The 27,310-nt window shown below is 34.8% G+C and overlaps 1 protein-coding gene and 1 long non-coding RNA gene across 3 annotated transcripts in view; one reads left to right on the top strand and one right to left on the bottom strand.

The window, feature by feature from the left end:
• The window catches only part of LOC106726997, a 20,043-nt gene extending 4,030 nt beyond the window's left edge, over positions 1-16,013 (top strand). Inside the window, exon 3 of the long non-coding RNA XR_001363158.1 lies at positions 15,924-16,013. This is a non-coding gene — a long non-coding RNA (uncharacterized LOC106726997). The remainder of the gene's footprint in view (positions 1-15,923) is intronic.
• CHD1 (chromodomain helicase DNA binding protein 1) overlaps positions 1-27,310 on the bottom strand; it is a 72,371-nt gene that overhangs the window by 31,097 nt on the left and 13,964 nt on the right. Inside the window, exons 2-19 of one of the 2 annotated variants that reach the window (XM_005871533.2) lie at positions 22,399-22,600; positions 21,093-21,224; positions 18,745-18,809; positions 16,020-16,169; positions 15,620-15,888; positions 12,897-13,122; positions 12,646-12,746; positions 12,272-12,450; positions 11,288-11,415; positions 10,331-10,547; positions 9,607-9,696; positions 8,220-8,410; positions 7,371-7,559; positions 4,863-5,025; positions 3,875-4,027; positions 1,373-1,444; positions 783-932; positions 473-621 (exon numbers count right to left, since the gene is read on the bottom strand). In XM_005871533.2, coding sequence (XP_005871595.1) covers positions 473-621; positions 783-932; positions 1,373-1,444; positions 3,875-4,027; positions 4,863-5,025; positions 7,371-7,559; positions 8,220-8,410; positions 9,607-9,696; positions 10,331-10,547; positions 11,288-11,415; positions 12,272-12,450; positions 12,646-12,746; positions 12,897-13,122; positions 15,620-15,888; positions 16,020-16,169; positions 18,745-18,809; positions 21,093-21,224; positions 22,399-22,600 — 2,826 coding nt within the window. The remainder of the gene's footprint in view (positions 1-472; positions 622-782; positions 933-1,372; positions 1,445-3,874; positions 4,028-4,862; positions 5,026-7,370; positions 7,560-8,219; positions 8,411-9,606; positions 9,697-10,330; positions 10,548-11,287; positions 11,416-12,271; positions 12,451-12,645; positions 12,747-12,896; positions 13,123-15,619; positions 15,889-16,019; positions 16,170-18,744; positions 18,810-21,092; positions 21,225-22,398; positions 22,601-27,310) is intronic. The other variant, XM_014544007.1, reaches the window with a different exon arrangement.

Here is a 27,310-nt window from a genome sequence, read left to right on the forward strand (position 1 = left end):
GCCCCAACTCCTCAATCGGCCCTGCTCTAAGCCCGACCAGGGGCTGCACCTAGGGATTGGGCCTGCCCTCTGCCACCCGGGAGCAGGCCTAAGCCAGCAGGTCGTTATCTCCCGAGGGGTCCCAGACTGCAAGAGGGCACAGGCCGGGCTGAGGGACCCCCCCTTCCCCTCCCCCCAAGTGTACAAATTTTTGTGCACCTGGCCTCTAGTAGTTAGATAAGCATCATAGTATACTTATTTTATAACGAAAACAACTTGAAGCCTAAATGTTAAAGGGATTTCCCCCAAAATTACAAAACTAGAGTGGTGAAATCAGGTATTGAATTTATGTCTTTGACTAGAAATTAGTCCAATGCTTTTAAAAAAAAAAAATTACACTAAATGTAGTACTTCAATGATCTGCTTACAGTATTTCAAAAAAAATGAATGTAGTAAGATTCTAAAATGACAGTTTTTACAGTAAAGTAACTACCTTGAGGGGGCAGAACCTGTATGTAGCACTGTCTTCCCAGTTGTGTCCATTCTTTGAATCACAAGATGATCTAAAACCATCTTCTTTTTGGCCCTTTCAAGAATATCCTCTTCCACTGATCCCTTCGTAACTAGACGATAAATATTCACCTGTGAAGATATGCATGATGACACAAACTGAAATTAAATGGATTTGTTTTGCAAATCTGAAGTACCCAAATGTTGGAATATAGACTGAAGCTCATCCCACATGAAGTTTTCACTGATTCAAAGCAAACTGGAAAAAAAAATAAATAGGGGATAAAGAATACCTGTTTCTTTTGCCCAATACGATGAGCTCTAGCCTGCGCCTGAAGATCATTTTGTGGATTCCAATCAGAATCAAATATAACCACAGTGTCAGCTGAGGCTAAATTAATTCCTAGACCTCCAGCTCTTGTGGAAAGCAAAAAGCAGAAATCCTGTAAGGAATTATAAATAGGGACAATTTTAAATTCTTCCAAATTATAATTCAAAATAATCAATATGAGAGTTTTATTATTCACTTTTTGAATTTAAAAAATATCTTACCAATAAAACGGAAAGGTAGTTTTTAATAATAGTAACAAAATATATGCACCTCTACAAAAGCAAATAAGATTTCAAAATATAGCTATATATGGGAAAAATAAACATCAAATTTAAATAAATTTTTCAATGAAAGTGGGCTAATTTACTTTAAAGCAAACTGCCTTATGCTGCAATAGTATTAAGAAAGATTAACGTTCTATAACATACCATATTAATTTAAAAACCTGACATGCAAATTGAATTGGTTCCCACCAATAAGATGTTTTGTAAAAACTACAAGTATGACAAAAATAATGAATGAAACAATTTACAATTTTAAAAGCATCCATACCTCTGATCCTTCAGCATTAAAATGATCTAGAGCTTGTTTCCTCAACTCCCCTTTTATTGATCCATCTAATCTCTAGAATAAAACACATTAAAATACCACATATAAAAGAATTTAAAATCTTTAAAGGCATTAAAATAAATTATAAAGTAATATATAAAAATTCAGCATTGTTTTTGCTAAAACTGTAAGGGCAGAAAGTACTTTTAGGCAGTAAAACAATGACGAGGCATTATTTCTCTGGAGTCTGTGCTCTTAATCACTAGGACTGCTTCCCCAAATAGTAAATAACATAGGTTGTCATTCTGCCCTAGACCCTCTGTAAGTAATACATTTTAGAAATGCAAATTATTGAGCTCTGTCCCAGACTGATGAAGCTCTGAGTGAGTTCCAGAAAAAGCCCTCTAGTTAATGTTTAAGAATCACGGATTTGGGGCTCTAGTCAAATAGCCCACATTTGAGTATTAATGAGTGGCTTGGACAAGTGATTTGGCTTTTCTTCTTGTCAGTTTCATCCTTAGTAACATAAGAGTACTACTTACTTAATAGAAAACAGAGGATTCAGTGAGAGAATGCAGTAAAACACTTAGCACAGTGCCTGACATACTAAGTGCTTACTAAACATTAGCTAACCAATAGATGTCCAAAATAAATATAAAATTTTAAAGTGTTTCTTTTTTCACTAAAAATTACAATTAGAAAAAACTTTTGCCCTGGCTGGTTTTGTTCAGTGGATAGAGCATCAGCCTGCAGACTGAAGGGTCCTGGGTTCAATTCCGGTCAAGGGCACATGCCCAAATTGCCCACTCAATTCCCAGTAGGGGGCATGCAGGAGGCAGCCAATCAATGATATTTTCTCTTATTGTTGATGTTTCTATCTCTCTCTCCCTCTCCATTCCCCTCTGATATAAATACAAGTAAAAAATAAATTAATTAAAAATAAAAAACTTTTAAAAAAATAGTGGGATATCATTTTTTTGAGGCATGACCTAAACCAAAATAAAGTTAAAAAATGATTCTGGGTAGTGATCTGGAAAGGAGAAGTAATTAGGGGCAGAGAACAATTGCTTACAAGTACTTTTGTACCCCCCCCCCCTTCCCCCTCACCCCCACAAAAAACACACACACACTCTCTCTCTCTCTCTCTCTCTCTCTCTCTCTCTCTCTCTCACACACACACACACACACACACAGTATTTCTGTGTGTACATATACTTTTTTTAAAAAAAAAATCCTCACCTGATGATAAGTATTCATTGATTTTAGAGGAAGGGGGAGAGAGGAAAACATCAATCTGTTGCCTCCTGTATGTGTCCCAACTGGGGAATGAATCCAAAACCTAGGTATGTGCCCTGACTGGGAACCAAACCCCGCAACCTTTTGGTATACAGAACACTCTAACCCACTGAGCCACCCAGCCAGAGCTGTACACTATTTTTATTTGACCATGTACACATAAAAATTTCCCTAAAATCAAACCAACATAGATGGGGTGGGGATGTGGGGTGGAATGGGGAGACAGAGGGTGATAGCTAAAGGGTACAGTTTCTTTTTGAAGTGGTGAAAACATTCTATAATTGACTGTGGTGATGTATATCTGCGAATATATTAAAAACCAATGTATTCTGCACTTTAAATGGATGAGTTGTATGAAACAAAAATTACATCTCAATAAAGCTGTTGTTTTTTAAAAAATCAATGGTGTTCTTTCTTACTTTTCCCTTAAATGACTACATATTTCTAAACCATGTTCATATCACCAAACACCTGTCCTTCATAGGACTTACCAGAGATGTAATGTTATATTTGTTTGTAATTAACTGCTTAATGTCTATCTCCCATACCAGGCTGTAAACACCAACAGAGCAGGGATTATGTGTGTTGAGGTTGATCATTTTAATTCTACTTCTATTCTAATGCTTGAACCAAATACACATAATTCACTAGCTGTATATACTGGATTAAGATTATAAAATATAAAATTCTGGAAGTAGCACCTAACTCTAACACTGAACACTCATCCATATTTGCTTTAATTATGTTGAATTTCAAAGTAAATACTGAATAAACAGAATATAAGCCAATTTTGGTCGCTAGTATCTTCTCTAAGGTCATTAAGTTTTATTCAGCAAACTATGCATTAGAATAATTATGAGCACATAAATCTTCAGAATCTGCAACTGTCCTGATAACATTCACAAGGAGTAATCTGTTTTTTCCTTCCTCAGACTAAAGCCTAATACATAAGGATGCTCCTTTAGATTTGAGCACAGAAGAGAAATACAGAATTAAAAGAAAAGTTGAAGAAAAATTGTTTTGCTGTTAAATGTAAGGTCAAGAAGAAAAAGGAATGATCACAAATAGAATTTTTAAACACACATTTTCTTAAAAGGAAAGTAGTTTCTATAAAAATCTTCACTTACAGAAGAATTTCAAAGGTTTAAGAATATGTTGAGGAATTCCATGAAATTTAAATCAACAAAAATGACAAAACGAAATGCTTACTTGAAAGGGGAATTGACGATATTTCAAATACTCTGCAAGTATATCTAACATCCGCACCATTTGAGAAAAAATAAGAACTCTATTGCCTCTTTCTCTTAGGCGAATTAACAGCTTGTCAAGAAGAATCAATTTTCCGCTACTACGGATTAAGTGCTAAGGAAACAATAAATTACAACTGTTATAATTTCTAAAAGAACTAATCAAATGAAACAAATGCCCCACCACTTAAACACAAGTTTAATTTTAAATTGAGATTTTAAATTTTCATAAAGTTGGAAAACAATTTGTTTTCAGTTTACGAAATCTTCTAGGATGGCCTTTATCATTTTGCTCTATGCTTTAGGATAAAAATTTTCTTGCCACTTGGCACCTAGGTTTTTGTTATATTTTCAAGAGAAAAAAAGAGACATGGTCTCACTCTATTTGCTACTTATTACACTATTTCCCCAAAAATGTAAGCTGAAAAACAATACACTGGAACTAAGCATTCAAAGGTTTTGAAAGAGTAAGAAAATGTATTCTAGTTTATACATATAGAACTTCATGATCCTAGCACTTCAAAGCATTACTGTGACTGAATGTCAACTACTTTGTTCACACTTCTCATCTGTCTTTCTGAAGTGAGAAGGGTAAGATCTGAAGTCAAGATATCCTTCTTAAGACAACCATTTGCCATCATTACATATTCAGCATAATCATTATTAGTGAATTTTTTTTTCACAATTATGAATACAATAAGATTTGCTGGATAAATTATAACAGCTCATAATTAGAAAGATCCATTTTTAGAAAAATGATCAAAATAATTGGATAAATTATAATTTTAAATGCGTTGATAAAGACTAAAAGCTAACAAACACCATTATTTAGATATACATTAGCCAAAGAGAACTTCTAACCAATATATTAAAGCCATTTTCAGTTATAACTGAAATAAACATTTCTAGAATTTTGTTTTACCAAAATTAGAGTATTTTAAAATTCTTACTTGTAAGGCCTCCTGTTTATTATAGAATTCATTATTGTCTGGTGGTTTAATGAGGTAGCAGTGATTACAACATTTCTTTAGCTCCATCATAATATTCAAAAAGCCTGAGGTACTGCCCTTGGAACCTTTGCTGAGGGCTTTGTAATTCCTAGTTAATATCCATCTGTCCAAAAAAAAAAAAAAGAAAGAAAGAAAATGGTGTTTAGAAGAGGACAATACCAGGATGAATTATAAAACCATAAAAAATAATCAAGCACCAAAGCAAAATTTTACCACTAGGAAGTTAACAGCTTCATATAATGGACTAAATCTTGTTCACAAGACTGATAGACCTCGTTCATAAGACTAACGATAACTTGTTATCTGAACTATTAAATAAAAATGTTAAAAGTTTAATGTAACATAGATGAGTAGAATGTATGTATCCTTCCCCAAAAAATTTACTTTAAAAATGGTCAATTGTATTGTCTATCTTAACCTTTCTATAAGTTTCACTCCATAGGTAGCTCATGTACAGACCTAAAAGAAATCTCATGAGAATACCTATTTTAGCCATTTCTCTAAATTACAATTACACAAGTTATGGAAAAATTATGGGTGATTATTTTATTACTCCCAATTATACACAATTCTTCTCATCATAAACCACTTTGTTTTCTATCACCTTTTATTTTCTTCCTTTTTACAGTCTTAAAAGGTACTTAAAACAGTTATATCTCTCATTTGCTTCAAAATGATAGTAGTTGGGGGAAGTGGAGGAGGCTAGATAAAAGACTGGATGAGTTGAAAAAAACTAAGTGGAATAATGGGAATTTATTACACTATCCTCTTTTTGTATATATTTGGAATTTTCCATAATAAAAACCTAAAATTCATGCAATAAATTTATTCCTTTAAATGTATGGCATTACAGATTTTACAATAAAATAGGCTTCTGAGAATTCAAATGCATGCAGTACATTTTATGCAATTAGATATTTAAATAGATGTGTCATGCGATTAGATTTATTAACTCATTATTATACAAAATGATTTATTATTAAAAAAAAAAAAGCAGACCTAAATATTTTTTTAAATTTCTCTTTATGGTCTCTACCTCTATCTGTCCATTACATAATGATCATCTATATGTATATATGTATATGTATATGTACATGTATATGTATATATAAAAGCCTAAGCGACCGGCTGACTGTCCGGTAGCTATGACGTGCACTGACCACCAGGGGGTAGACGCTCCATGCAGGAGCAAAAACCACAGGCATGGAAACATGGAATAGACTGATGAATCTCAGAGGGAAGAGGGGAGAGGGGAGCGTGGGAAGAGATTAACCAAAGATCTTATATGCATACTAGAGGCCCAGTGCACGAATTCGTTCACGGGTGGAGTCCAGCCGGCCCGGCTCAATCAGGGCAGATCGGGGCTGGGCCTGTCGGGAGGAGGAGACGGCAGGAGGTTGCCTGGCCAGCCCACCCTGATCGGGACTGGGCTGGCTGGGGAGAGGGGCTGAGGGCAACTGGCCAGCAGGCCCTGCCCCAGATTGGGGTGAGGGGGCAGATTAGGGGTGGGGCTGTGGGCTGGCCTGCCCCGCCCCTGAATGGGGTGGGGGGCCAATTGGGTCAGTGGCCAGGGGGAGGTTGGCTAGCCAGTCCTGTGGTGGGGCCAGGCAGGAGGAGGGGCTGCAGGAGGTTGGCCGGCTGGCCTGCCCCCTATTGAGGTAGAGGGAGGGTGATCAGGGGAAGGGCCGGCCGGGGGGAAGGGCCGCAAGGTGTTTGGCTGGCCGCCCCACCCTCAATCGGGGTGCAGAGAGGCTGATCAGGGGTGGGGCTGGCCGAGGGGAGGGGCCGCGGGAGGTTGGCCCCACCCCCTTATCAGCCGGTTCGCTGGCTGCAGTAGGCGTCATAGCGACCAGTCGTTCTGGTTGTTAAGCCATTCCAGTCGCTGGCTTTTTATATATAGATATAGACTAGAGCCTGGTGCATAGATTGATGCACTGGTGGGGTCCCTCAGCCTGGCCTGGGGGGATCAAGCTGAAAGCAGCCCAATGCAATCCGTGCATCATTGGGGTCCCTTACCTGGCTTGCAAGGATCGGGCTGAAACTGGCTCTCCAACATCCAAGAGGTCCCAGATTGTGAGAGGGTGCAAGACAGGCTGAGGGACCCCACCAGTGCACAAATCTGTGCACCGGGCCTCTAGTAATTATATAACAATGCCTTAATACCATGGAAATCCTAACACTTAAAAGGAACCCTCTATAAAGTATGAAATAGAAAACAACTAATGATGTGTTAAAAGGTTAATGACTTAGTTTTGTATTACCCATGATGGGTGATGCCACTGAACACTGATTGCCATTAAATTTTTCTTTGCCCCAATATGCCACAGGATTCAAGAATTATAACTGTTTTAAGGCCCTATTGGGGGGATGGGGACACCTCAATGTGACAAGTATAGGGCGCTTATTTATAATTAAATGTTTAGATCATGTGCTTAGTTTACAACTTACTTGTAATACTGTTTCTGTAAAGCACTCATTTCCATTCTTAATATCTGCTCAACCTTAGCAGGAAGTGATTTTTCCACATCTTTCTTAACTCTGCGTAACAGAAATGGCTCAAGTTCCTTGTGGAGGCTTGCATAACCATATTCTCTGCCTTTGCCATGCTCTTCTTCAAAATCTTCCCAGGAAGAAAACCTTACAAAGTTAAGAAAATGGAAGAATCACTAAAAACAGTCATATTGCAGATGAGATTTTTTTCAGGGTATTATATGTAAACAAAAAATAGATTTTTTTTTTTAGGGAAAAATTAGCTAAAATTTTTCAGTTTTAATAACTATCCTTCCCAACAAGTCCATTATATATCCATAAAGATAAAATATGTTGTTTTATAAAAATTATGAAAATCCTTGAGTTAAATAAAGATGAAGTTTTTTCAAATATGGGAGTAATTATCACTAAAATATTTCTCAAATGATATAATCTTAAAGTTCTGAAACTACAGATAGAGTATGTATGTGACCCTGAAGAAGTTATTATACACATTTGGTCTAGTTTTCCTCACTTAGAAAATAGGATTACTAGTAATCAGATTTGAGTGTTTTAAGCAAAGTATATTCTGAACATGGGCAAAATCAACTTTTATTAAAATGGGCTCCTTTATTTATTTACAAAATGAGAAAATTAACATAGCACTTACAAATATAAAATATCCCATTTTCCTTTTTTCCTTCTTAATAATCTGTGGGCCAATGTTTTAGGACAACAAAATCTCTTATTGACCTTATTACCTACACTATTACTTCCTGCTAAACTTAGCATAAAAACATTAACATTGTATATCCCGATTTATCTTACTTTTCTGGCATAATGAAATGAAGCAAAGACCAGAGCTCTTTGAGGGAGTTTTGTAGAGGAGTTCCAGTGATAAGGAGACGGTGATTGGACTTAAAGTCTATTAAAGTTTTATACAGAAGAGAATCATCATTCTTTAATCGATGTGCTTCATCTACACCTATAAATGCCCAATTTAGACCGCCAAGGAATGCCTTAAAATGAACAGAAAAATATAGTTAATATTTTGAGAGAAAAATTGAATTCAAACTTATGCTTCTCATTTGACCGTAATTCAAATTATTAAAATGAGGCAAATTAAAATTAAAACCAAACCTAACTCAGATTTCAAATGAAAATTTTATCATTTTAAGATTAACTGGAATCCTCAAATCAAGTAATTAAACATGAAAATAAAGTTCCTTCCACGAACAATTTAGTCATTAGAAAACAGAGCATAATATCAAGTGAACATTTTTATCAGTTTACAGACTAAAAACAAAACACTAATATCATTTAAAATTTTTACAAGAGATTTTTAACCCAAGTCCAGGAAAAGCCTTTATTAATGTCAACTTGGAGAAGACATAATACAAATTTGAAACAGTATCTTACTCCAATTATAGAATTCATCGTATGCTTCTAGAACTATACATTTCTCATATATAAACACGTGTCTGACTTAAATCAGAGACTTTATTCTGTTACTTAATAGTTGTATGACCTTAGGTTAAGTTCATTATCCTTTTGAGACTTGATTTTTCTTTCCAATAAAATAGAGATAGCAGTATCTTGTAAAGTAAATGAGAATTGAGATATTATAAAGAAACAAGACAATAGCTATAAAGCATTTAGCATAGTGCTACATGCAGTGACAGTTCAATCCTGCTAGCTACCTACCTTCCTCCTCTCATAAATCAACACACTATACCAAACTAGTTTCATATAAGTTAAGAGTTGGCAAACTTTTATTTAAAGAGCCAGGCAGGAAATATTTTAGGCTTTCCAGGCAAAGGTATGGTCTCTGTTGCATATTCTTTGGTTTGTTTTTACAACCTTTTAAAATGTAAATATTCTTCTTAGTTCAAGGGCAACAGCAGTGGTTCTCAACCTTCTGGCCCTTTAAATATAGTTCCTCATGTTGTGACCCAACCATAAAATTATTTTCGTTGCTACTTCATAACTGTAATGTTGCTACTGTTATGAATCGTAATGTAAATATCTGATATGCAGGATGGTCTTAGGCGACCCCTGTGTAAGGGTCGTTCGACCTTCAAAGGGGCCGTGACCCACAGGTTTTGAGAACCGCTGGGCTACAGAGTGCTGACCCTTAATTTACTATTTCATTCTATCCACACACATTATAAAGAAAAAATTGACATCCATCAAACAAAAACATAGGAATACACACCTTATCCTTCAATAAAATTTCATAAGTTGTTAACAGTATGTTAAATTTTAACCGTTTGGTCTGGGGATGCATCCATTCATGAGTTCTTATCTATCAAGAAATGTTAAAGATAATTTTAAGATACACATTTTAAATAGTATAACTTTACTTGAATTTCTAAAATAAAATCCATTCAAAACACACAAAAATTATATAATAGTTTTGTTATTCCTTATATAACCCAACCAGCTGTTAACCATGTAAGTAAAATGTATCAAAATCTTCTATAAAATAAAGCACACAGGTCTTTTAATACTGTACACTTTTCACTGAAGAAAGTTAACACAACACTAGTGATTAACTCATTTAATAACATTTATGGATGAAATATGATATCTGTGATTTGCTTCCCAATAATTGGGAGGAAAATACCAGGTAGAGGTACAGATGAAACAAAACTGGCAATGAGTTAAAACTTTGAAGCTGGAGATAGGCACATGGAGGTTTATTATACTCTTCTGTTGGATTTCATGTATATTTGAAATTTTCCATTAGAAAGAAAAAATAATCTATAAAGTAACACTAAACCAAAATTTGATTTTTAATTACAGCCAATTAAAAATGTACTGAGCACTTACTTTTTGGCAAGTTCTATGTTAGAAACTAAGACCAAAAAACAAATGAAATATTTCTCTTCAAAGAAAAGTATGCCTATATTTCATAAATTTGTGAAGACACCACTTACCATGTTTCTACTGTTAATGTCACCTAAATAAACCACAGCATTCATTTGAGAAGCCCATGTCTGAATTTCCCTTTGCCAGGACGTGAGAGTGGAGAGTGGTACTACTAATAGAAAAGGTCCATATAATTGATGTTCATTAAACAAATAGTTCAGAAATGAAATCGTCTGTATTGTTTTTCCAAGGCCCATTTCATCGGCAAGTATGCAACTATTTCCTCTACAAAGTTAAAAACAAAAATCATGTATGCAATAAAGATTCAAATTTACAAAGAAACTTTTTACATAATTCAAGTATAAGTTTATATGACCAGTTAAATAAAATTAATCTGAAAGGTATTATATACAATATACCACTTTTATTAGCTATAAATAACAAAGGTAAAGGTATAAGAAAAGCAGAGGGAGTTTACCATTTTAGGGCAGAAGAATCTTAGAAATTGAAAGTATTTTCCAATTAATCAACTATGTAGCCAAGAACTCAATCCATCTTCCAATGGTAGAGTTTGAATATATTAAGTAAAAAGTAGGAAGAACATATAGCAGGAAAAACTATAGCTATGGTAAAGTTAAAAAAAAATAAAAAGCACCCTAGAGTCACCTTATATTGTTAATAATGGAGCAGTGGACATGAAAGAGAGGGGAAAAAATGGAAGGGCTAACCGGGTATTAGAAATAACTGGGAAGAAGAGAAATAGTCCAAGACTAGTGTGGGATAGGAATATATATGTTCTGAGTTTAAGATGAATAAAAACTTAAGTACTGTGACAGGTTAAACTAAAAACGGCATTACTTTTTCTTCTTAGTATGTAATAAGTATTGTTTATGTACAAGCAATTCAAAGACCTGCATATAAATACTAAAGGGTCTCATTCTTTATGTTGGGGAATCTTTTCCAAATCCTATAATTGTAACAATCTTACCCTCTCAAATTGAACAGATGATTCAAAATACACTTACTTGCACCAAGAGTGAGCAAGCCAATTTAAACCATTCAGTTGATAATCTCTTAATTCTAAACCTTCATGTCCCCCAATATAGGATGGCTGCTTCTTTAGGGCTACAAATCTTGGCCTTTGTTTTAATACCTTTAGTAGAAATAAATGTTAATATGAAAAATTATTAAATGTAAGAAATTATATTAAAGGATGAAAAATGTCAGTTTTTCCCATAAATTTTGAAATATATCATCTCAAATCAAATTCAGAAATTCCATGACTCAAAATATACCTGATTCAGTTAAAGGAGACTGTCTTCTATTATTATAACAAGAACATACAGTGAAACATTTTGCCCTCCTTTTGAATGAAAAATTAAAGAGATAATTAAGTTCCTGATGAAATATTTGGGTCTTTTGTATTTCAAGCTATGTTATCCATTCACTTTAAGCACTGCTAAGCCCTGACATAGAAATAAATCATAAAGCTGGCTTACCCTCCTATTGGATTTCTGATTTTTAAGTTACCATTATTAATTTAATTCAATCTTGTAATAAGAAATTCCAGTGGTACTTAGACCCCAAAATTATCACTAATAATAACTTAAAGTACACAGATCTTATATTAGGCATGGTAGGCCTGGATACCTTATAGATACGTGACTTTTCCTTTCCTACCTTCAAAGAAAATATTCACTACCTTTTAAACCAATCATATACACCTAGTTTCCAGAGGATGTTCTATTTTTTGTCCCAAACTTACTCACCACAACTACCACCACCAATTTATCATCTTTCTGACAGTTTTGCTCACTAAGGCTAAAAGACAGTGCCACATCTAAGATCACACAGTAATTACAGGAATATCATTTCCTATAAGATTTACCAACCAAGTAGTTCTCTTTCTTAGCCTATCCAAAATCAGGATCTAACTCTCTAACCTGGACTTGTAATACTTAAGATGCACAAATACATTTTCAATATTAAAAATGTCAAATAATACTCACTTTGCAATCTTTAAAAGGAGTGGTTTTTGACTGATTTCTGCTAAAATATTCGTCTATACATGCTTGAAACTTTTTGGAAATGAGAGCACCATCCTCCCAGCTGCACTCTGAGTATGGAAGGCCCTGCCATTTGCAATAATAATCAGGATAACCAGCTGCTGACTTTTGATTGGAATGAGCTGTGAGATAAATCAGATTTTGTTTAAAATTAAATCTTACCCAATGAATAATTCTTGTTAAAAACTACACAAGTAAAAATTAATCATGTTTTACAATACTCTATTATTTCATAAAAGCAAGCTACTGTGTTTAATGTGTAAGCAGTAAATTTAAGATTTTTTTCAGATGTTTAATTAGAAACATTTATTACTAACCAATGATTCGTTCCACTATTTGATACTGTTTATGCAGATCATCTGTAAGTTCTTGCTGGCAATTATAATATTCCACATCTTCTGGAGAAGCATTTTTCAACCTGAAATATTAAAGCAAGGAACATGCTTCAAAATCTTGCCTAAATAACCTGTCCCCCAAAAAACTATCAGTAACATGTACTCCTTGTTAATAAAAACCTTAGTAATAATCTTAAATCTATAAAAATATTAATAATACATGTCACATTTACCATCTTTTTGTTTCCTGATCTTTTTTCTTATAATTATCCAATTTTTTCATTCCTCTAACATTCTGCTGTTTAAGGGTTTCTTCTGTCTCCCAAGTATTGTGAATATGGGACCATCCTTTCCATTTAATTAAATATTGGATTTCTCCTGGTTCCTTGTTTTTCTCAAATCCTGCATTTGGGTCACCATCTGCTTCAACTGCATAGATGGTTGTTGTAGCACCAGTAGCTGAAAAGCAAAGCACAATACATTCCCTGTAATTCTGTTCTAGGAATACTTCCATTCAACTCAAAAATTAAAGAATATGAATAGAGAAATATATGCTCTCTTAAGTCAAATATCAGGGCACAGGAATTTATGTGAAGTTACATTATATGTATGCAATAAAAACTCAGAATTTTAGAACAGAAAAATTATCTAATTTAATCACCTCAGTATTAAAATTAGAAAAAACAAGGTCAAAACTTAGTGGCAAACCTAAGAGTATACAGCAATATACAATAACTGTTGATTGGGAGACTGATAATTAGAAACTAAAATAACTTAAAATCATTTTTAAAAACTGCATGCCTGAAATCACTATGTCAAAGAAATATCTGCACCCCCATGTTCACTGTAGCATCATTTATAATAGCCAAGCCAAGGAAACAATCTAAGTGTCCATCCAGCAACAGATGAATGGATAAAGAAAGTTTGATATATACACACATACATATATATGAATATTATCATCCATTACCATCCATTAAAAAGGAAATCTGCCATTGTGACATGGACTTTGAGGGCATTATGCTGAGTGAAATAGGTCAGACAGAGAAAGGCAAATACTATATGCTCTCATGTACAAAAGCTTAAAAAAAAACACACACCAAACAACCTAGTAGAAAAAGAGATTAGATTTATAGTTACCAGAGGTGGGAGGAATATGATGAAAGTGGCCAAAAGGTTCAAAATTCTAGTTATAAGATAAATAGTACTAGGATGTAATGTATAACATAATGACTATAGTCAACATTGCTATATGGTAGATTTGAAAGTTACTAAGAGAGTAGATTCTTTGTTTTTTTTTAAATTAAATTTACTGGGGTGATATTGGTCAACATGAACATATAGGTTTCGGGTGTGGGTTTTTATATTATAAGATTTGTATATTGCACTGTGTGCTCACGGCCCAGTCAAATCTTCTCCTGTCACCATATATTAGGGCCCCCTCTGGCAATCACCACTCTGGTGTTTGTATTCATGAGTTTCAGTTTTATATCTCACATGAGTGAATTCATATGGTTCTTAGCCTTTTCTGACTGACTTATTTCACTTAGCATACTCTCAAGGTCCATCCATGCTGTTGCCAATGGCGCTATTTCATCCTTTTTTTATGGCTGAGTAGTATTCCATTGTGTCTATGTACTACATCTTACTAAGAGAGCAGATTCTAAAAATTCTCACACTACAGAAATTTTTCTTTCTTTCCTTTTTTATTTATTGTATCTATGAGCTATTGGATGTTACCTAAACTTATTGTGGTAATTATTTTGCAATACAGGTAAATTATTATGCTGTCCAACTTAAACTTATACAATGCTATATGTCAATTATATCTCAACTAGAGGCCTGTTGCAGAAAGATTCCTGCAAGAATAGGGCTTCCTGCAGCCAGAGTGAAGCAGCGGAGAAGGGAGTGAAACCCACCAAGGCGGGCTTCGCTCCCTTCTCCGCTGCCTCGGCTCCACTCCCGTCTCCGCTGCCTCTGCTCCCTCCATTCTCCACTGCTTTGCTCCCTTCTGCAGCACTTGGCTTCCTTCTACGCTGTCTTCAGTCTTCGCTCCACGCCTGCGTATGCAAATTAACCACAATCTTTGTTGGGTTAATTTGCATACTCACTCTGATTGGCTGGTGGGCGTAGCGGAGTAACCCCAATTTGCATGTTTCTCTTTTATTAGTGTAGACTAGAGGTCCGGTGCACAAAATTTGTGCATGGGGGAGGGGGGATGTCCCTCAGTATGGCCTGTACCCTCTCCAATCCAGGACCCCTCAGGGGATGCCTATGGGATTGGGCCTAAACCGGCAGGTGATCATCCCTCTTGCAATCCCAAACCACTGGCTCCTAACCACTCACCTGCCTGCCGTCCTGATCCCCCTAACTGCTCTCCCCTGATGGCCTGATCCCTAACTGCTCTCCCCTGCCGGCCTGATCATCCCTAACCGCCTCTGCCTCGGCCCCGCCACCATGGCTTTGTCCAGAAGGATGCCTGGAAGGTCATATGGAAGATGTCCTGTCTAATTAGCATATTACCGTTTTATTCGATAATACAAAAAGGAGAAAAATGCATGTCAAGATAAGGAAAATTAACCTACATATTTGAGGTAAAACAAAAATACATTAAAAAAAAAAAAACTCTCCAAAATCAGAACAAGAAAGAAAAAAACCAAACTCTGTGAAATCAAAAGTACCTATATAACTATTATTTAGGCATGGCAACAGAAAAACTCAAATACACAGGTTAAAAATTTTATATTTATCTGAAATACATGAACTGAGATTAAATACCTATTTGTTGGGAAGAAAATACTCAAGCAATGCAAAGTATATTTTACAGCAAATAAGTAAAACAGAAGAAAATCTACAATCTTGGCTTTCAAAATTAAAAAATCTTCAAGAAATATTTTATTAATCTAGTAATATTATTGAAACCACCAAACAGTAAATGTGTTTTGTTTTTAAATACCTCCTTTTCTCCCAATCCGACAATCCATAAATCGTTCTATTGTTTCGAATTCCTCTTCCTCGGGTTGAGGAACATCCTCTCCACAGACTTCAAGGAGGTCATCAGAATCTGTTTTCATTTCTTCATCTTCCTTATAGCTCACATTGACAGTTGCTTGGCGACGAGAACTTCTTTTATCATTATCATAATCTTCATCGTCGTCCTCCTCAGATGAATCAATCTGTCTCTTTTTTTGTCCAAGAATCTTCTTTCCATTTTTTGACTTAGATCTAGGAAAGACCAGGGAGAGAGGGGTGTTTTATAGAAACAATGTCATAAAACCAGAGTTGAGAAACTATATACAAAAAGAATAAATACCTTCTATAACCAACAATTTTCAGCAAATCGAGAACATTCTTACCTATTTTGAGGTTTTCTACTTTTAACTTTGTTTTTTGGTTCATAATCAGATTCCGTTTCATCACAACTGCTTTTATCTCCTTCTTCTTCAGATTCTGAATCTGAACCAGATTGAGATGGAGATCCTGATGCAGACATCTGCCAATCTTCACTGTACGTAAAATATATAAAATACATTTATTTATTTTTACATCCTATTGCAAATTTTATCTGATAAAATACAAAAATAATAAAATAAATTGTATTCTAAATATTAAAAATATTGTTGCTTTCATGCATACTAAAAACACTTGTGTCTGTAGAAAAACATTCTAGAAAATATTTGTCATAGATTTCTCCCATAACTCCAGAGTTTTGTTAATCATTTACTTTATACCTCAATGAATGGTCATACATAAATGTTAGTTTGATTATCACTATGGATGAAAACAGTATACTAATTTTAAGAAACACAGGGTTTAATTTTTAAAATATTGTATATTGATCATACTTACCCACTTAAAAACAAAAATTCAAATCTCTTACAATTATCTGGAGATAGTGAATTTAAAAATATACCCTTCAAAACTGATTTTAAAAAATAGTACATGTTCATCAAAAAACTTAAAACAGAGTATGGGAAAAGATATTTTTGAAAAATCAGCCCATCTCAACCTTTAATTATTACCTACATTACTATTTTTAGTCTAATTCCAATCAACATGTACAAACAAAATAGTGGACACACATTTTAATATTCTGCCATAATATAAATTCCAAATAAAAGATTTACACTGAGTTCTATATAAGAACTGTCTCACAGTCACTGCTTCTACTCCATTGCTCTGAATCTCTTGTACTAATGACTATGTTAATGGTTACATAAGCAAGTACATATGATAAGATCTGGTTTATAATAAAAACATAATAGAGAAACAAATTCTATTTTATCTTGAAATCTTTTTTTTTTATTTTGTTGAGGGTTTTTTGTTTTTGTTTTTTTTTAAATATATTTTATTGATTTTTTACAGAGAGGAAGGGAGAGAGATAGAGAGTTAGAAACATGGATGAGAGAGAAACATCGATCAGCTGCCTCCTGCACATCTCCTACTGGGGATGTGCCCGCAACCCAGGTACATGCCCTTGACCAGAATCGAACCCGGGACCCTTCAGTCCGCAGGCTGATGCTCTATCCACTGAGCCAAACCGGTTTCGGCTTGAAATCTTTTCAGAGTTTACACATTAGCAGTAACAAGTGGCAGAATATATGAAAAGTCTCCATATTATATTTTTATAATATAAATTATGATTTTTATATCCAAGCAAGTCTATTAATCATCCAACATTACTCTTTTTAAAATATATATATTTTATTGATTTTTACAAGGAGGAAGGGAGATAGAGTTAGAAACATTTATGAAAGAGAAACATTGATGGGCTGCCTCCTGCACGCCCCCTACTGGGGATCGAGCCAGCAAGCAAGGTACATGCCCTTGACCAGAATCGAACCTGGGACCCTTCAGTCCACAGGCTGATGCTCTCTATCCACTGAGCCAAACCGGTTACGGCCCGACATTACTCTTATTCTTTGCTTGCACCTATGTTGAGTTTAGAAATTACTAACTGGAGAAGAGTTACATATCTGATGAGACACAATAGTTGAAAATGAACTTAGTAAAGTAGAAGACAGATCTGGGAAAATTAGCCAGATTGTAGCATAGAAATAAAAAGATATAAAACATGATATAGTAAGATTCATGGAAGATAGAATAGATGATCCAATAAATATATACAACGGATATGATCCAAGACAAATTTACATCTATTAATAGTAGTACTAGAGAGAGAAAATATCCAGATACAATGACTGAATTTTCAGAAACTAATAAAAGATATGCATCTTCATATTAAAGATGCATAAGATTAGATGCAAAAGCAGAGTAACAGATTCAAAGCTAGATATATCAAAGTAAAAATGCAAAATATCAAAGAAAATTGAAGAAGAGACAATAGAAAAATGCTTTCGAAAACAATGAGAGGAAAAAAACTCAGACCATCTAAATATCTGAATTGAGAATCTGAAGTACTTCTAATACTTGAAGAAATTATAGTGAGTTCCTAAATGAGTTCTACAAAGTAAATTTCATGTGCAGATGAATAGTAAGAATAACTGTTAACATAAATTAACAGAATCACCCCAAATCCATCATCAGTTGATCCTTTACACCTTTATACTGAAGTTAAGATTTTTCTGACATTATCAATAAGCAGATATTTTGAAGTTTAAAAATATATAAGGGAGAGGAGTTATAGGAGATAAACAAGTAGCACAAAAACCTTAAGTCATCACAGAAAAATAAATGTTAAGAATTAATGGTTTAACCCAGCAGGCATGGCTAGGTAGTTGAGCGTTGACCTATGAACCAGGGGGTCATGGTTTGCTTCCCAGTCAGGAAACATGCCCAGGTTGGGGTTTCAATCCCCAGTGGGGGGTGTGCAGGAGGCAGCTGATCAATGACTCTCTCTTATCAATGATGTTTCTATCTCTCCCTCTCCATTCCTCTCTGAAATCAGTAAAAATATATTTAAAAAATAATTAATGGTTTAAATTAACCTAATCAAATGTCATGAACCAAGAGTTTACAAAAGTCCATTTTTGGTAACAATTTCTAATAAAGGAAGAAATACAGAATCATTAGGATTTTCTTGATATGAGAGCAAGTAATTAATTGCACAAAATCACATACTCTTTATGCTTTTTCCTTTTGACCTCACTCGATGTGTCATCAGAATCTTCACTGCTAGAGGAATCCTGTAGGAAAAAAATAATCAAAGTAGATGTTATTAATGATTGCAATTTAACCATCACATCAAATTTTTGCTTGTCATATTATTTAAAGTTCACTTTGCTAGTAACAGTAAATATAAAACCTCTTTTTCCCATGTTGTTATGTTTATACCATTAGCACATAAAGTGATCAATAACATTTCTATTCAAATTTATAATATAGCCAGTGAAATTAGGTAAACATTATGTCAGCATTTTGTATAAAATTTTAAAATCTGTCATCTGTTACATATAAGGGAGCTCCCTCAACAGAAACTTTACAGCCATAAAATATTCAAAATGATGAAAAGCAAGGACCTACAAATAAGATTACTCAACTCAGCAAGGCTATCATTTAACATGAAAGGAGAAAGGAAGCTCAAGGAGTTTATCACCACCAAACCAGCATTATAAGAAATGTTAAAGGGACTTCTTTAAGGAGTTTAAAAAAATGATGAAAACTACAAATAAAATGGCAGTCACCACATACCTATAAATAATTACTTTAAATGGAATGAATTAAATGCTCCAATCAAAAGACAGGGCAGCTGAATGGAGAAGAAAATAAGACAACAATTTGGCAACATGCACAAGAGACCCGCTTCAGATTGAAAGACACACACAAACCGAATATAAAGAGATGGAAAAAGCTATTTTATGCAAAAGGAAATGAAAAGAAGCTGGAGCAGCTATATTTGTATCAGACAAAATAGACTTTAAAAATAAAGGCTATAATGCCCCGCTGGTGTGGCTCAATGGTTGAGCACTGACTCATGAACCAGGAGATCCAGGTTCAATTCCTGGTCAAGGCACATGCCTGGGTTGCAGGCTTGACCCCCAGTAGGGGGCATGCAGGAGGCAGCGGATCAAACATCACCATTGATGTTTCTGTCTCTCTCTCCCTTCCTCTCTCTGAAATCAATAAAAACAAAAAAAGAACATTGCATATAAAATACCGAAGATAAGTACCCATCGATAGACAACTGGATAATGATGTGGTACATATATAAAATGGAATAGTACTCTAACATGAAAAAGAATGAAGTCTTACTATTTGCAACAACATGGATGGACCTAGAGGATATTATGCTAAGTGAAATAAGTCAGATAAAGACAAATACCACATAATTCCACTCAAATGTGGAATTTTTTTAAAAAAAGTGAATAGAAACAGGAAGAAACTTATAGATACAGAGAATAAACTTATAGTTGCCACATGGGAGGAAGGTTAGAGGGCTGAGAGAAAAAGGTGAAGGGATTAAGTAGTACAAATTGGCAGTTATAAGAGTTACAGAGATGTAAATTACAGCACAGGGAATATAGTCAATAATCTTAATATATAAAGAGGTAATATGCAAATTAGGCCAGGACACCCTATGGGGACAACTGGACAGGTGAAGGTGAGGCCTGGAGCAGAGAAAGGGGATCCTGCCCCAGTCAGTGCAGCAGCTCCGGCGGCCCGGAGCGGACACAGGCATGGGGGCAAGGGGGGCCTGGGGCAGAAGTCAGGGACGGTCCAGCCTGACTTTCTAGGCGGCCCATGGGGTGCCTCCTCACACAGCGGGAGGCGGGGCACCTCCTCACGCGATTGGGCCTCTAGTATTGTAATAACTATGTATGGTGCCAGGTAGATATTAGACTTAAGGGAGAGGGGACCACTTCGTAAGTTATATAAATGTCTAACCACTATGATGTACACCTGATACAATATAATACTGAATGTCAACTGTAATTGAAAAAATGAATCTATCAACTCTGGAGACCATTATTATTGCCTAGTATGACCTCAATAAAGAATCTTAATTGTTGGTATGTCAAATTTTAATATTTTTCTCCCCTATTAGGCTCACATGCACATAGGAACTACAGCGTTTATAGCTGCAGTCTATTCTTTTAAAAATATGTTGAGAATTTTATTAATATTCTATATAAATATGATTTAAACAGTATATTATTTCTTCATTCATATGTGTGTAAACACATATGTATGTGTATTTTCCTGGTATTCACATTTAGCTTATTTCTAGTTTTGCTTTGATGAGCAAATGCACACCAATTTCCATTTCTTATTTTGGATTAATCCTTAAAAGTACAATTATTAGGTAAAAATCTCTATTTCAAGACTCTTGATACACATATTTAAATGTAGTGATCTCCTATCCTTTAAAAACACTTATTATTTCTAATAATCTCTTAAGTACCTTCCTACTTAAATAATTAGGCATCACACCTACTTTTAAAATATTAGCTTTCATAATGAAAACTCACCTCTTCTGATCCACTATTAGATGAAACTTGTTGTTGTTGTTGTTGCTGCTGCTGGTGCTGCTGCTGCTGCTGCTGCTTCTTGAGCATTGCGGATCTCTGAACAGCCAGAATACTAGGGCTGGATTTCCAAAACTATAATAGAAATATGGACCAGTAAAGGATAAAGTTTTGAAAAAAACTGAAAAGAGGTTATTTTATTGAAAAGCACTACCAACATTTTCACTGCCTCCAAATAATAAAGATTACCTTCCTTACTCACATGTAATATAATATTAGTGCAATCTAATAAAGATAAAATGTTGACCTTTAGTTGCATATAAATATTTATGCAAGTTTCATAGACAATGTTCTTTTGTGTTACAAGTTAACTTTCAGAAACAAAGTGATAATATGAGACACCAGTGTTACTCCAAGTATGGCTGCTTATTTTTTCTAATTGGTGTGAAGTAAACATGAAGAACTTAAGTCAGAATGCAAATCAGCTACATTACTAAGAACTTTTTTTTTTCTCCTGACAATATTTTCTCCATGAAAAAAGCTATGTGTTTATTTATATTCTGGTCCAAGCATCTTAGGATTGGATCTCTAAGTAATACTACATATGCTATTATGAAGTGTAGACAAGTTTTATTGAGTCTTGTAGTAGCTTTTACAAACAGAATGTCCCTTAGTTTATTCTATCAGTTATCTTCAAGGAAGCAGAGTTCTCCTGCTACTAGCAATAAAGTATCTCCATGAAGATCTTGAAAGTAGAGATCAGACACTGTAGAAGTAACAAAAAGATCTCACAAAGTCTTTAATATTTATCTGTTGGACACTAAACATGAAACTCAATGTCTGCCTCACAAAGAAGAATAGGTTTGGTGTGTGTTTATTTTGTATTTGATGTTTTATAGTTACATATTCTCTTCCAAGCCAATTATTCCACAGATATTTAACCATAAGTGAAAATCACTGAAAGTAAATTTTAATTAAAATTAATGTTTATAAAAGCTAGATAAAGAATGCTATAAATTATCTGGCTAGTGTAGCTTAGTGGTTGAGTGTCAACCCATGAAGCAAGAGGTCCCCAGATCAATTCCTGGTCAGCGCATGTTTTCCAGTCAAGGCATATGCCCCAACTTGTGGCTCAATCCCCAGTGGGGAGGAAGGCGTGCAGGAGGCAGCCAATCGATGTTTCTCTCTCAGATGTTTCTATTTCTCTATCCCTCTCCCTTCTTCTCTCTCTAAAATCAATAAAAACATGTTTTTAAAAAAAGAGAATCAATGTTATAAATCTTCCTTCATTGGATACTTTATTTATTACCTCAGCTCCATCAACTTTTGGTGGTTTTGCTTGAACTTTGTTCTCTCCAGAAGTGTCTGACTCAGACTCTGACTGACTGCCCGATTCAGATCCAGAGTCAGAGTCACTGCTACCTGACTGGCTACTGCTTCCATCACTACTGCTTCCAGAACTGGAACCAGATCCAGAGCCTGAAGCTGACCCAGAATCATCATCCGACTGGCTGCAATATGAAAATGAACAGATTTCAAACAAAATTCATTAGGAATTTAATCTTTCTTAAAAAGTCACCAGAAAGCCGCAAATCATTAAACTTTGTTTATTTCAAACTTTCTATGGCCAAATAGAAAAAGGAAATAAGGTTAATTTATACTAATAACTGACATGGTTAATAGATTTTGTACAATTTGGGCCAAAACGTAAGTAATCAGATCACAATCTTCCTCCAAGATAATGAACATATTCTACCAAGTACAGAATCCTGGGCTACAAACTTGGAAAGTTTAAGCCACAAGAATATTCTTAAGAGGCAATTTGGCTATAGTAAAATATTAAGTAGAACTTGTGAAGAAAAGGTTAAAAAAATGTGTTGAAAATTCTCATGGTAACAGGTGGAAGTTTATTTGTAGTTTCTACTTGTTTTCAAGTTTATATCTATGTTTTATCATTTTAGGAAAATGTGATTTATTATAACTAGGCTAATATAAAATACAAGGTACTAAAGAGTAAAATCAGTAATTGTTTCTCTGAGAAAATCGACTGTCATGATTCCACAGTAATAATCTAAAATAACAGCAAATTCTCACAATCTTTCCTAACCTCTATACACACGAACGTGAAAGCAATTAATCGTTTATTGAGAAACTATCAATTTCCCCATTACTAATTTTCAGTTCAGGGAAGCCTAGATATGGTCTGAACTAAACTGAATATATAAATTATTATTATCCCCAAGGCCATTCACATTTGAATTACTGAAAATTACAGAATAAAATTTTTGACACACAGACAGCCTTTGATATAATTTCATCTGGCTTTATAAGCAACAATAGGTAATGTTGTTATCTATATAAAGAAAAACTCATGCTTCAAGTCTTCTGTTGTAATTTTCAGAAAAACCACCAGATGGAAGTATTACTCTATGAAAATAGATTTCATTAAAACGAATTACTTCCTAAAAGTAATTCTCCTTTCCAAGAGCAAGGAGTTAATAATTTCTACATGGAAACAGTGACATAAAAGTTTGCAAGAAAAGTTTTTATTTCAAACGTGAGATATAAATTAAAATGTTTAAAATGCAAATATATACAGATTTTTTCAATGGAAATATAGAAACAATAAACAAAAATTTGGTTCCTAAGAGCTATGATATAAAAATCATTTTTGTGACAATTTTTATCCTCTGATCACATGGTTCTGAGGTCTAAAAACAGAACACTGCCTTTTAATTAAGTAAAACAACAAAAAAAACTATCCCTTAAAAAAAGGGGGGGGGAGCAAATGTAATACTTTCAACAATATTTATAAAACAAAAAAACAAAACAAAAAATATTATCCCTATTTTACTTGAGTCCCTTGAGAGAACTTTTAGCAAGAACATTAGAGAAGATATTTTTCCTTACATACAATTTCATTCTACTGTGACCTGATAGGTAAGAGACATCTACTTATTCAATAAACTTAACTGAGAACAACCATGTTAGGCACTGGAAAGATGGAGATGAGACAGTCCTTTAGAGAACTTCATAAGCCTGGTATGGACAGATGGTCATGTCAATCAATAAATACCATTCTGTGCTATATTTAAGATAATGGACCCAGGTATAAAGGGAGCACTGATGACACAACCAAGTTTGGTACAGTAATATCAGAACATTTAGAAGAAAGCATAGTTGAACTAATTCTTTAGGAAAGAATAGGCAAAAGGGATTTCACTTTAATTGTTTATAAGCTTCTTGAGGGTACTGTTTCTTTTTCCAGAGTACCTACCATAGTACCTTTTACAGGTGGCTACTCAACAAATACTCGGAAAAGTAAACAAATAAATTATTTAATCTGGGGGTGAGGGGCCCATCATGGGCCTATATCTTAGTCATATCTTGACAGTCCTTCAAGATGAATAGGGAGTCAACATTCCTTATTATTAGGCAAGACATGGTTCTGGCTGGAGATAAAAGCAAACAGCCTGAATCTAGGCTACTCTAGTGGCATAGGTTTATTATTAGAATGTTTCTACCTTAGATATTAGAAGTATAAAGTATTTATTTACTTTGTTTAGTTATTCTTAGTAGGGTTAAGAACAAGATTTCTTTACAATTCTTTTTGTCCTTTAGGAAAACTCGCTCCCATAATCATATTATTGTCATAAAGTCAACTGAAAAAATCTAATTCTGTATGGCCAATTGATTTAATTAGGGTCATTTGCTTTTTATTCATTTGGATTTATTATTTAGTTGGATTGAACCTGAGAGCTGCAAAACTTATAGTCAAAGTCCAGCTTCCATCCTATCTCCTCTATACTATGCCCTCTCTCCCCATTTAGTAATTATTTTTAAAACTTATTTCCCCCCATTTTTAACATAAGCAAATTATGAATAAGAATGTTTATATCCCCCTTTCATAAACAATCAGATTTATACTCATATGTGTATATACACACACACAGAGAGAGAGAGAGAGAGAGAGAGAGAGAGAGAGAGAGAATAACAGGAAAATTCAGCAAAAATTTAAAAATTAGTGAATCTGTGCAAAAGGTATATAAAAAACATTCTTGCAAAGAACTTTTATGCATAGATGCATAACTCATGAACATAGACAATAGTGTGGAGAAGGCCTGGCGTGGAGGAGGTCAATGGGGGAAAAAAGGAGGTATCTTTAATACTTTTCACAACAGAGATTAATTTTTTAAAATTCTTGGTACCATTCTTGCAACTTTTCTGAAATTAAAAATTAATTCAAAATAAAAATGTCAATAAAACAAAAACATTTCCAATACCACAAGCTTTTGTCATTAAGTGAAATCTCATTTGCTGATAAAGGATACAAAATGAGAAAATTTAAAAGCCACCAAAGTCAAATGATTATGAGGTTGGTAAACATTCGGTAGTATGCTATTATACAGTCAGTCAATAAAATGGCCAAAACACAGGTGAAGTATAAAAACTACACAAGCTTTTCCTAAAGTGACCTGGAAAAGTAGAAATATTAAGAAAGTGAAACTGAAAATCAATGGTATATAACAGCTGCCTTAGAAACTGCTAGTTGCCTAACTCAGCATATCATCTTTTCCTTAATAACAGAAATACCACTGTTATGGTCACCCAGTATAAAAGAATGTTTAGCACAAACTCCCTGCAGTAACTGCTATTAGCTCAAGTTCAAATAAGATATTAAGCAGAAATGTTGAGTTGTACTTGTCCCAGAAACTGTTCAGTAGGGGCTGACGAAAGTAAGCAGTAGATACTCCCATTTTTGCCCTTCTGATTTGCCTTCAAAACTTTCAGAACTCTTAAAACTTGCGGCTGACAGAAGAAAAGATGGGGAAAGTGCTAAACGTTTACATCTGCACGGGTTCGAATAGTACAGAGGCCAGTATCTTTATCCAGTATTCGGAGGGTTATTATAAGCCAATGTTGTTAATAATTTGAGTGACCAGAAAAATTACTATTCTGTTCAATAAGACATGTAATCCATTTTAAAACTGTTTTTTCAAGTTAAATTTTTAGGTGCTTTATAAGTGCAGCTATCGTCAATTATTTACTTCCTTGTGAGTTCCATGTAACTAAAATGTTATGATTCAGTATCTATGAAGTAGATTGGAGAAATGCTTTTCAAACTCTAAACCGATATCAAGATAACCCCATCCCTCTCCAATTTTTTAACTGCATATGCCTAGGCCCAATCCCATAATCTGTGTTGAAGCCAAGCACAGTGAATCTGTGCAAAAGGTATATAAAACACACTGAGGTTTCCAATGGCTTACCTTTGTTCTTAGGATAAAATGACTAAAATAGGACTTCTGCCTACCTCTCCAATTTCATCTTAAAACCACTCCCCTTTCTCTATTCTGCACCCTAGCCTCACTTACTTCTTTCAGCTCTTGAGTTTGCCATGCCTTCTCACCTCACAGCCTTGGTATAAAACAATTCTCCATACCTGGAAAGCTTGTTAATCCTCCTTCCCTGGTACTCCTTCTCTACTCAGCCTTCAGTTCTAAAATTTGGCTTTCCCAGACCTCTGCCCCCAGATTATAGAAGACAACTCAGGATTGCTGATACTTAGTACGCACTTAACATAAACTAGTAGGGGGTGTTTTACTAAATAACTGTATCTCTATTTTCTAGCACAGTGGTTCTCAACTTTCTGGCCCTTTAAATACAGTTCTTCATGTTGTGACCAAACCATAAAATTATTTTCGTTGCTACTTCATAACTGTAATGTTGCTACTGTTATGAATCGTAATGTAAATATCTGATATGCAGGATGGTCTTAGGCGACCCCTGTGAAAGGGTAGTTCGACCGCCAAAGGGGTCATAACCCACAGGTCGAGAACCGCTGCACTTTACCTGACAAACTCTGAAAATATACATATTTGTAAATTAATTATTACTACTACTTCCTCTTTGCTTTTTATTCAAAAACACCATAGTTTTAGTTTTTTCATATAATACTAGAGGCCCGGTGCACAAAATTCATGCAGGGGGGGGGAGCAATCCGGGATCCCTCAGGGGATGTCTGACTGCCTCTCGCAATCCAGGACCTCTGGCTCCTAACCGCTTGCCTGTCTGCCTGCTCACCTCTAACCACCTCTGCCTGCCTGATCGCCCCTAACTGCTCCCCTACCAGTCTGATTGCCCCTAACCGCCTCTGTCTCGCCCCGCACCCGGGACCCAGGATTCCCTCCTCCGGCCAGTCGCAGGCACCCAGGATCCGG

Source organism: Myotis brandtii, unplaced genomic scaffold (genome assembly GCF_000412655.1).
Source record: "Myotis brandtii unplaced genomic scaffold, ASM41265v1 scaffold344, whole genome shotgun sequence".
NCBI classification, from domain to species: Eukaryota; Metazoa; Chordata; class Mammalia; order Chiroptera; family Vespertilionidae; genus Myotis; species Myotis brandtii.